The sequence below is a fragment of the Seriola lalandi genome, unplaced genomic scaffold (assembly GCF_002814215.2).
Source record: "Seriola lalandi dorsalis isolate HSWRI2012SDOR001 ecotype SW California unplaced genomic scaffold, Sedor1 jcf7180002054544, whole genome shotgun sequence".
NCBI classification, from domain to species: Eukaryota; Metazoa; Chordata; class Actinopteri; order Carangiformes; family Carangidae; genus Seriola; species Seriola lalandi.
Window position 1 is genome coordinate 598,074 of NW_019525097.1, and position 11,832 is coordinate 609,905.

The 11,832-nt window shown below is 41.8% G+C and overlaps 1 protein-coding gene across 1 annotated transcript in view; it reads left to right on the forward strand.

Moving 5' to 3' along the window:
• The first annotated feature begins 649 nt into the window (after window positions 1–649).
• Window positions 650–11,832, forward strand: part of map3k7 (mitogen-activated protein kinase kinase kinase 7) — a 17,879-nt gene continuing 6,696 nt past the window's right edge. The window contains 13 exon segments of the mRNA XM_023415128.2: window positions 650–888; window positions 1,444–1,563; window positions 1,698–1,808; window positions 3,054–3,119; window positions 3,246–3,291; window positions 5,466–5,604; window positions 7,003–7,161; window positions 7,739–7,863; window positions 8,260–8,390; window positions 9,339–9,420; window positions 10,145–10,275; window positions 10,412–10,559; window positions 11,178–11,258. Coding sequence (XP_023270896.1) covers window positions 1,471–1,563; window positions 1,698–1,808; window positions 3,054–3,119; window positions 3,246–3,291; window positions 5,466–5,604; window positions 7,003–7,161; window positions 7,739–7,863; window positions 8,260–8,390; window positions 9,339–9,420; window positions 10,145–10,275; window positions 10,412–10,559; window positions 11,178–11,258 — 1,312 coding nt within the window. The 5' untranslated portion in view covers window positions 650–888; window positions 1,444–1,470.

An 11,832-nucleotide genomic window follows, 5' to 3' on the forward strand; every position in this document is an offset into this window, starting at 1 on the left:
CTGTCGTCTGTATTTAAATCCGAAATGGCGCCACCATTGACCAATCACAGCATGGGGGTGGCGCGTAGCATGTTTGCGCAATCGTTTGTTACAGGTGTTTGTTGCCCACCATGGATGTATTATTTGAACCTGTCGTGTAAAAGGCCTACGTCAATGTTCCCCACAGCGATGGTTCCACTGTTTACTTTTCTGTTATTCCTATGACTCGGCCGATACTGGGCCGAGAAATCCGGTAACTATGGAACTATTTTTAACTAGCTTATATACTGTTGGATAGTTTAATTATAACAAATCATCATATTTGATAATGTAATCATTTGTTTTTTTATTAAAATCTTAATCGGAAGGGAGCTAGTAATTAGAGTTGTCAGTAAAATGTAGTGGAGGAAAAAGTACAATAATGTAGTGTAGTTGAAAAGTAAAGTAGGCTAATGTAACATGGAAATATTCAAGTAAAGTACTCAAGTAAAGCACATGAGCACTGGTTGGTCTGCTCCGAAAGTTGGTTCCCTCCCGTTGGAAAACTTACTGATGGAGTCGCATTGACTTTAATACAATAAAGATATTTCAACAATGTAAAGAAAAAAAGCCTTTAAAGTGTGTCTTTCCTTTCTTTTAAAAGGTTGGAATGACAGCTCCTTTTCAGTGTGCAGGGGACATAATTGCAGTGCGCACACACTTCCTGATGGAGCTGCTCCTTCGGAGAATAAAAATACACTCCTAGCAAGCCAGCTAGTCGAGTTATGAAAAAGTTATGTTTTGCTATCAAGAGGGTAGAAAAAGAATATTTTTAGAAATGGACGTTATTCTTCGGGTTTTCGTACATGAATAGTAGGAAATATCCCCATGTCCAGAGAGCCGGCACTGGTGACAAGTCAACTGCGAAGGGTTGGAGTTGTTCAAGCTAATAAGTCCCGGTAGCTAGCGTTAGCAACCAGGCCAGCCAGCTAACATAAGCTAGCTAGCTAATACAGCCTAGGCCTTAGCTATCTTGTTTTTACTTGCGACTTGTGGTATGATAATATTAAACTGTGGTTAGCATCGGTCTACATTGATTCTTTAGGCCCATAGGTTAGCTTTACGTATACCAAAAGCTAGTTTTTTTTATCTCTCTTGACTTTCAGTCAGTGTTTCTAGGGCAGCTACAGTTAGCTCTGCTAGTTATGCTACGCGGTTAGCCAGGTGGTTGACTGCATCATACCACTTGACAGAAGGCTAACGTTTGACAGCTCGGGGGTGTAACTAACCTAGCTGCTATTTTTCTGAGTAGCAAATACATTTATTATGTCACTAAGCCATGTTCCTGCGTAGCGACACGTTAATTATACAGTTATAAAAGTATGTTAAATGTCTCGAGGCAAGTCTGCGCATCGGTTTGTTGAATTCAACTGTAATGAGACTTTTAACTTATGTTCTTTTGTCTGCAATTATCTGTCTTTTCAGTGAGTTACTAGCTAACGCTAGCTAGTAATGTCTCTATCGTTACCATCCGCCGATATGCTTGAAACACCTCCTGGATACCCGTTTGAAGAAATCAATTATGAGGACATTGAAGTTGAGGAGGTAGGTTGTGTTTATTTATTTTTGTGGTTTGTCCAAGACTCAGTTCATACTCTACAGCACTGTAAACTTCCAGAAGATGAGCTGTAGCAGCTTTCACCTAGAAATAACTGTTTTGTCAACTGTCTCATTTTCAGGTGGTGGGGAGAGGAGCTTTTGGAGTTGTTTGCAAAGCCAAATGGAAAGGCAAAGATGTTGCAATCAAGACTATTGAGAGTGAATCGGAGAGGAAAGCATTTATTGTTGAGGTATTGTTGTTTTTGTGCTTAATAGAGTTTTTCTCACTGATACAATATGTTTAGTTTACTTACTCAATCTAATCTCACATTTTCATTGTGTCACTTCATATTAATGCCATCCATAGTAGCAGAGCAGAGCGGGGGCGGTTCTAGGTTCAGTGGAGTTCTGGGGCCAAACCCTGAAAATTTGAATGACTCAGTCTCACATGGTCATACCTATCTCCACAACGCTGGAGAATGGTCTGGCTGCACCATTTATTATTCTGCTATTTGGGAAAAAAACATTCTGCCGCCAATCACAATTGTCTTTGGCTGCGCTGAGCCCAGGATGCAGTGACAGTGGCCCTGCAAAATAGTGTTGAGGAGAGAATCTTGTCTTGGGGGAACATTTGCTCGTGGGGAGGCGAGTACTATCATTAAAATGGCTAATTTCTCCGTAAAGAAAATGTTTTCTAATATTCTCATGTTTATAAGGATGACTAAATGTCAGAAGCACCTCAGTATAATACAGTCCATTACAAGACCACTGCAAACTACAACTACAATAAGAAGAATATGCGGTAGTACAATTAATATGTCAGTGCCAGTCAAACATGAACATTATTATCTTTCTAAAGGTAGAATTAATGTTTGAGCTGTTGAAGTGGATTTACAGGTGTACCCAGTAAAGGGGCAACTGACTGTATATGAAACTAATCAAAACGGCTATATTTTAAACAGTGTATGAGAAGCTTACCCTAGATTTTATGACAATTATAAGTAAATGTTCTACCCATTTTTTTCCCCATCCAACCACGGTTACTAAATGAACAATTGTTATCAGCTACAGCTGAATGAATAAACTGAGTAATGTCATGTATTCAGGCACACCTGCGGAGCTCTGTCATCCGGCAGCACTTGTTGTTTGCGATCCGGGGGAGGACGCAAGTCAGGCAGTCTGCATGTTGAACTCAGGATGCAGGCTAGAGTTGTGCTGTTGGTGGTGGCGATTCCAGCAATTCAGTATCATTGTTATCAGGGAGGAAGCAGCGTCGGTTGTTGTTCAGCTTTCGGAGACATTTTAATGTCCATTACCTGCTTTCTAACAAAAGTGTTGTGTTTGTTGTTTCATGTTCTCTAACATTCTGCACATTTCTTTGGTCCAATACTAGTAACTACTACTAGTAACAACAGACTGGGTATTACCTATTTGTATTTTTGTACAGGATGCATTCAGATGGAACTCTGCATAATGTTTTTCTCCTTTGTCTCCAGCTCCGGCAGCTTTCACGAGTTAACCACCCCAACATTGTGAAGTTGTATGGTTCTTGCAATAGTCCAGTAAGTTACTGGAACATCATTATATGTTATGCTCTGTTTACTGCGCAGCCACACTGATGCTCCAACTCACCAGTGAAAGTTTTGTATGATTGTTTTTGTCTGTCTGGTTGCTTCTTTCCCACTCAGGTCTGCCTTGTGATGGAATATGCTGAAGGCGGGTCACTGTATAATGGTGAGTCTACATGTTGTGCTAAAGAACAGTGCTGTTTTATTACCAGTGATGGCATCTGTTCCACTTTGATAGTGGTGAAATGAACACAGCCTTGCACAGACATGAGAAGCAGCCCTGTTCAGTTGACCCTCCCACTGTTTGCATGTTCAGTCACTCGTCCAAGTCCTTTATCAAGTAGCCTTGCACAGTGACATGCTGTATAGCTTTGTTTGTTCCTGCATCAAACATCCAAATGGACCTGGGAAACCGTGAGGTGTAGTAAACAGCAGTATGCAGTGTAATGTTTAGGGCTGTCCCCAAGTCAGCACTTTTATTTATAGTAATTGGTATGGTGCTTGTTGTTCATTGGTTCTTGCTTTTTCTTATTTATATTTTTCATTTTTATAAACATTCAACATTGTTACTGATTTTCTTCAATACAACTAATCTACAACTAGAAGAAATATATTAAATCACATTTTAATGTCTTTGTTCATCATCTTGTTCAGGTCGTTAACACATCAGATTTCCACAGAGTCAGAGAACGTAAAAGTTGGCATTTTGCTCATAGCTCAGTTATGAAATCATATCGCACAGCGGAGTGTCTCTTATGCCAGCCAGCGCTGTCAGCCAGACACTTGGAGCTCAGAGTACTGGGGCAGCCAACAGGAACGAGCAGCGCTGCTCTGCCTTGTGTGGTCCGGCATTGTGCTGCCCTCAATTTCTGCACTTCCATCTCAGTTTTGTAGTTTGGTCATTTAAAGACAAGACTTGTTCCTTCTCCGGGGTTTTGTGTACCCTCTGTCAGCTTTAAACAAAAAAATGCAGTGAGTCAACTTGGGGTCTTCTCAACTTATGCTTTGACTCATCGACTTTTAGGGGACAGCCCTAATGATGTCTAATTAAAGATAAAAATGAGACAGTGTTTCAGCCAAAATCAGCATCCTAGGACTGTAAGACTATTACCTTATGCTCAATTAGAAGGGAACGCACTGATGAAAGGTTGGTCTATCTTAATGGATAAGGCCCACCAGCCTTATCACAGAATAATCACATTTATCACTCGCAGTTTTACTTTCTAGTTTTCCACTTAATAGATAATTCTGTTGTATTGCAAATTGGGTCTTGTTTCCATAATTCTGAAGATCATTACTGTCTGTAATAATAAGACTGCATTTCCTAAGTCAATTGCTGAGATCTCAGAATGTGGCACTATCTCTAAGAAGTCCAACAGGGTCAAGAAGCATGAGCTGTCAGACAGTCGGCAGGTTGTAAACATCTCGTATTAGCCAGACTCTTGTTTTATCAGAGGACCAATGTAAATTGTCAAATCATTACTCAAACTGTTTGTTGTAAACTTCCACAGTTCGCATACATACTTCCTGCTTCATCTTTAACCTACCTTGCATACCAGCAGCTCCATGCACTGTTTTCTTGTGCAGCTGGGATATTATTGACATTTTTGGGTCATTTACTTCTTAGTTTTAGATAATCTGGTTGACCTGTCAGCTTGTTGACAACCTGTCTGATTGTCCGACTGCTTGTCTTTCTTGACATGTTTGACTTTTATGGAGCGATGTCGCTGTCCTCCCATGTCTTAGCAGTTATTTTGGTGTGGATAATGTAACTAATTGAAATGATGCCCAGAACTCCAAAAATAAGTCAGAAGTTCACTTATATCCTGTTGTTTATACATATAAGTTGAGGCGTCTCAGCTCTAAAAGATTCATCGCAGTTAATTAATGTCTCATACTTTGAATAGGCCTTATATCTGTGTTCCCAATACATCAATGGTTGGAACAACTATCATCCCCAAGAGATTCACATTGGCACATTTTAGTTTTAGCAGGATGTGAATCCCACCATAAGGGACTCTCTGCTGTGCTTCACAATTACCTGTCCTCAGAGTTACACCTGGGAGCTGCAGTGTGACACCATAAATTTGATGTTATTCAGCTTAGTTTGCGAACACTGTTTTGGAACAATATGTTCTCGGTTTTCCCTCCTGGAATAAACTTGTTAAAGAAGCTGTACCAGAAAGATAGTCTGCTCAGTGTGTTATGTCTTTGTTTGTGAGTGTTTCTTTGTGTATGACAGTGTGATGAATCCCTACAAGGACTTGCTTTCTGCTCGGTTCCTCTGGACATTTATTATCTGTGGTGACGGTGGTTGTGACTGTGCTCTCTTGTCCACAGTGCTGCATGGTGCTGAACCCCTCCCCTATTACACTGCTTCCCATGCCATGAGCTGGTGTTTACAGTGTTCCCAAGGCGTGGCCTATCTCCATGGCATGAAACCAAAGGCTCTCATTCACAGGGACCTCAAGCCACCCAAGTATGCTCCTCCTCACCTCACACTCTCCTGTCTCCAGGTTCACTGTGCCAACAAAGTGCCTTATTCCTTTACTAGTTTGATTTAGTTCATGTTGTTTTCTTCACTTGATTAATAAACATTTTCTTTTATAATCCAAAATACTACTACTACTTGTATGATCTATAATAATAGTAGTATATAACACATTTTATGAAGGGGTTTAGTTGGTCAGACGTGGCACAATTTCAACATATTGACATGCGTTTTACAACTTAAAGTGATAGTTCAGGTTATTTTACGTTGGGTTGTGTGAGGTGTTCATCTAAAGTCAGTCTATTACCTGTGGGAAATTAACCTATCAGGTTAGAGGAGCAGCAGGAGCACCGGCACACAAGCTGAGCGAGTTGCTGCTGTGGACGGGAAACAGCAGAATAAATGTATTTTAGCCACTTAAGAGAATGTCCTCTGAGAAAAACAATAACAGTTTACATGTGCTCTCAAATAGCCCCTCCGCGATATACTGGTGCTGCACAAATGTTTGGGTACGAGATCTACTGCAGGCTACTGAACTTAAGCTGAAACACAGTTGCAGCAGTGGTTAGGAGGCATAGAAAGAGCCATACTACCAATAACAGAAGGCGCAGTGTCTGCCCTAAAAAATGACACCACCCCTTTCATGTGTTTTGTTTTTTCTTAAACAAAGTGCTGTTTTTGTCTGAACGCCGAAATACAAAGCAGCACTGAAGGATATCTAGATCCCAGAGGTTGTTTACTCTGCTCTGGTGGAAAGAAAGCTCCTGGCAGGACTCTCTGGGAATGACCAGCTGGTGTGTTTCCTGGAGAACTGTTGTGGAGTTTCCAGGAACAACAAGGTCACGCATTGTGCCAAATTGTCAACTCTTGGTTATTATACATGAATTTATTTAAGGATAGACTCTATGTAATGATTCTTCCTGGACTTGCTACCAAGCTTCTACTTGACACTTCCTTGTCCTGTGATGAGCTTGTGTCAATACACTGATACATGATGCAAGTTAAGGTTATAAGGTTATTAATTGTGTTAAAATAGATCATTAAAACATAGAATTCAAATCTGTTACGCCAGTCTTTTAGTCCAGTTGTTCCCAACCTGTAGGTCAGTTGAGTGTTTGGGTTCACAAGACAATTAAAAGAAGAAGTAAGTTTCTTTTTTCTGACTTTTTGTTGTTGTTGTTTTATTGGTGAAATATTTGTCAGTTTGCAATTTTCTATCCACACTTGGATAAGTCCCTTGTGACAAGGGGTCACAAATCAGAAAGATTGGGAAGTACTGTGTTACACCTGTAGCTGTTGCCAGTAAAGTGTTTAAATTTCCTGTCATTGATCTTTTCAAGTTAAAAGCTTCTCATGGGGGTTTATTTCTTGCCTTCTGTGTTTCAGTCTGCTTCTAGTGGCAGGTGGCACCGTGCTGAAGATATGTGACTTTGGAACGGCTTGCGACATCCAGACCCACATGACCAACAACAAAGGGGAAGTTTTATTTCTATAAATCTCTGAAATCAGCATGGATGGCCACAGCGTGGAGGTATTTGAAGGCAAGTATCGGGAGGCAGCGGTGCAGAATTTGTGTTCTCATTCAGCCAGAAGCCCTAATGTGTGTCTACATGAGACATGTTGTTAGCAAGGGGGAAGATGAATTAAGCCGTAGTCATTATCTCGTTTTTTTGCAGACAAGTTACAAAGCTCCTGTGCAACTAAACACCTCACTTTTGCCCTCTCGATGAACTCTTTACAACTCATTTGCATCAGTGTGAAATGCGATCAGAGAACGCCTCAGCAAAGCAACTTTAAAATAGGTGTGTGATGTGATGTGCACTTGAGCGCCGCAATAATAGGCCCAGTAATTAAGCAACACAGGAGCTGTTCCTTGGTGAAAAAAAAATAGCTCCCTCATTTTCTTCATCCTCTCCTCTGAAGGCGGAGGAGAGGAGATAAAAGCTGCCGTGCTTTCCTGAGCTCGCACTCGTTCTCCGCTCTTAACACGCCGCAGAGAATTACCTTTATCAGTCAGTCAGTCAGTCAGTCAGTGATGTCAAACGGAGCCTTTTTTTTCCCGTCTCTATTTGCAAAGGGTTTAAGTGTTGCTGTGTGTGGGTTCCTCTGTGCATGCAGGCAGCAATTACAGCGAGAAGTGCGATGTGTTCAGCTGGGGGATCATTCTCTGGGAGGTGATCACTCGCAGGAAGCCCTTTGATGAAATTGGAGGACCAGCTTTTCGCATCATGTGGGCTGTGCACAACGGTGAGTCACTGACTTTTCTGCTCGGGAGGGGGGAGCAAAGGCCGTGTCCAGCTGTCAGTCGCTGTGAGTCCTCAGACGTGCCGGCCCAGTCGGGGCCTGCTGGGAGGAGCCTGGCAGGAAAGAGGAGCTAAAAGACTGTGCAGAACTCCCTGCAGTTTATTCTAATAAAGAGATGGATGGAGACGAATACTAATGGGACACTAATAATACCTGGGGACAAGTTTGATATTTTCCACCAGTGAATCTGCCTGCCTGAGTCATTACTAGCTCGAGCTGCAGGAGTCAGGGAATATAGATAATAACACTTTGCTTGTCTTCTGTGATGCCAAAAGTTATTTGTTCCTTTGACTGTGTCTGAGCAGTTACTCTATTTATTTATTTTTTTTTAACATTCAGGTACAAGACCTCCTTTAATCAAAAATTTGCCCAAGCCCATTGAGAGTCTGATGACTCGCTGCTGGTCTAAAGACCCCTCTCAGCGGCCTTCCATGGAGGAGATAGTGAAGATCATGACTCATCTAATGAGGGTAATCTGTCTCCACACACTCTTTACCATCTGTATGAGGTTTCCATTAAACTGGGCTGAATTAATCAATAAACCTGACCAAACAGTTCAATCACAGGGAGCAGAATGAAAACAGAGCTCAGGGCGAATGGGAAAAAGTTAAAGTTTTGGTGCTACATGCAGTTTACAGTAACACAGGAAGTGTTAACCACTTGAAAGGTATGGACATGAGCTCAGCATTTTTCACTTAGTAAACAGTCGCTTGAGCACCACGGGAGGAAAGTTGAACATGAGTTGCACCGACATGTAAATACAACCTGGCTCCACTAAGCTTTTTGTTACAAGATCAAGGACAGCCAGTGGAGAAAAGCACACTCTGATTTAACATCCCTGCACACATGCACATTCTGTGTTATAAAACAGTAGACAGCTTGGGTGGTATCTATTTTTCATACCTAAATACCTTCCCAACATTTTCATACATGTGTGATATTGTAGTAGCCTACAGCGCTACATAATACCATTTACTTAATAAGTCTCGCTGGGATTAAAAGATTATGACCTACATTGTATTGTAGCACTGTGAATAAAGTTAAATGCTGCTAACGGCACAAGCTGCCTGTCATTTCTCCCTGTGAAACATTCTTCTGTTGGCTGAGTTCCCTGTTCCTTCATTTTAATTCCACTTTTCCTTTTACACAAATAAGGCAGTAATTTGACGCACTTACTTTTTTTTTTTTTTTAGGTATAAAACACTTTCAAGCTACCACCCATTGGGATTTATTTCAAATTTCTTCTCATCAGTTACACTGACATCTCACAGACAAAACGTTTTTTATTAGTGGCTGTATTGGAATTAACCTGACTTTTTCATACACAGTGACTTGGATAGAAATCAGAGCTGTATTTTTTTTGTTTTGTTTTTTTAAATCCAGCCTAATTTATCCTTCCTTCTTATTTGTTTTTGCAGTACTTTCCAGGATTTGATGAACCCCTGCAATATCCCTACCAGTATTCAGACGATGGACAGAGCAACTCTGCAACTAGTACAGGTACAAAGGTCAAATTCAAACCTCTGGGATGCACCAGTGCACTGTGGGTGTCCGTATGTGTGTCGTGTTATCAACACAGAACACTGTAGGAGTTCATGTGTAATGTATAAATAAGCTATGTTTAGTTTCACCTCATCAGGCCTAAATCTCTCTCTGGACAGTCGATGCATCACCTGGGAAAATCTTTTGATTGGTTTTAAGGGCCGTCCCATAACAGTCGAAGACTTGAAGCTTCAGTCAAGAGCTGTCTCACAGTACACAGAGCAGTGCAGGAGCAACTGAAAACTTAACGTACAAAACAAGAGTATTGTCTTAAAATGACTGAACCACAAAACTAACTGATGGAAACAGGGCAGCGTGACTCCTTCCTGTCGGCTCCTGATACTCTCAGCTCGACAGCGCTGTCAGCAGCCCGGCAGTAGAGACTCACTGCTGTGCAGTAGGATGAGACAGGCTGGTTTGAGTATTTCTGAAACTGCTGATCTCCTGCGATTTTTTGATAGGTGAAGACTGGAAAAACATCCATCCATTGTAAAATTTCTACATTTTCTATCTTAAACATATTTTCCAAATCTTTCAAATGTTTTCGGTGTGATGCAACACTGAACAAAAGTAGAAAATGCCACAAAAATAATGTGAAATCTTAGAAGAAAGTCACCGTGGTTGAGACAGTATGTGATGTAATAAAAGTTTTCTCCTGTTTTATGTCTTGGGGGAGTAACAGGTTCATATGTGGACTACACTGGCACCAGCACAAGCAACAAAAGTGATGCAAACATGGAGCACAGTGACTCTCAAGGGAGCAATGACACTATCAAGATTACCCCTCAGTTTGCACCTCATTTTAAGCCAAAGGTATCGCTCTCCTTCACATTTCTATCAAAACCATTTGAGCTTCTTTCTGTAACAACAAATACAAAAGAAGTCACGGGAGCCAAAAAAAAATTATCAAACAACCTTCTGTAGTGAAAGTTTTCTGCTGTTCTTTCAGGGAGACCCGTTGAGGACTCTGCCCCTGTCCAGAGGGGGCAGCGTTGAGAGTCTGCCTGCTCGGACGCAGTGCCTTGCGTCATCTGACAGCAAACGAATGAGTGCTGACCTGTCAGAGCTGGAGCCCAAGATGCCGTTTGCACCTGCAGGTAATGTCACACATGACATGGCACAAGTCGACACATGAAAAGCAGGAAGAGGCACTCATCAAGGCACAATGTCCATTTCTTTTTAAAAGTTGCATTAAATAAGCAAAGTTGTGCAGGAAAGGCAAGTTGAGCTTGAATGAGTTCACAGTAAGGTTCCTTTGTCATGTGCTTTCATCACTCCGAGGTAAAGATTGAAACCTCACATAAACACACCCAGGCCCGTCAGAGCTAGCTGTCAACCATCTCCCCTCCTTCAAAGACTCTGACAGAAAGCAGACACTCACCAGTGCTGTCATGGTGAAATTAAACCTCATATAGTTTTGAGTTCAATTTGATTTGGGCACAAAGTTTGTCAGATTTTTTTTATTATTATTATTTATTTATTTATTTTTAATTAATGCATGCTGTTGTTTGTGCTGAGAAACATAGCGCAGCGGCTGCCAGCAGTTTACGCAGCGTCTGGAATGGCCAAAGTGCATGCTGCCCCCTTGCACATACACTGAATGCTCTGCATGTGTGTGGCCTACATTTCCAGTCCAGCTGTGGGCCCCCAGTCTTTGTTAGTCTGCATGCTTGTTTGTGTACGCAGCTGTATGTGTGTGTATGTGTTTTTTGCAGCACGCCCACAGTATAAACGAGGCCACCGTAAAACCGCATCATTCGGCACCATTCTGGATGTCCCCAAGATCGTCGTCACAGGTATCACTGGACCACCGGGCTTCCTGGTGACTGGGTGGAGCTGGCTTGGCTTGACCTGTTGGTTGCTGTGCTGACATATGTGTGTCACTCCATGCCACTCACAGAAATGTCATCCCTACTAAATTTATTTTATGTCGCTGTAGTCACATAATGAGAAATTTAGGATGGAATCGAGCAGGTCCTGGAGTAACACACATCAGAGTTGTCTTATGTCTCTCTGCCCTCCGTCAGTTTTAGTCGGCAGAAAAAGGACATGAGTTAACACTGGAGCTTTCTCATCTGTTGTCACCTTTTACACCCAAAACCTGCGTCCAACTAATTGATCTCCCACCAAGGTCGATGCACTTTCAATCATGCATGTCAATGAAAGCAAAAAGCTGAATCAGAATGTTGCATCACATCGGGTGTCACACATGAGATAAGTTTCCTAACTCATGGCCCTGTAATCTCTCTGGCTTGGCTGCAGCAGAATCATGGGTAGCAGGGGTAAATCAGCGCACCACTTCTCTGCATTTGTTGTCCTTGCCTTTCATGCATAGAGGACAGAAAGAAAGCATGGCACCCCCCCCCCACC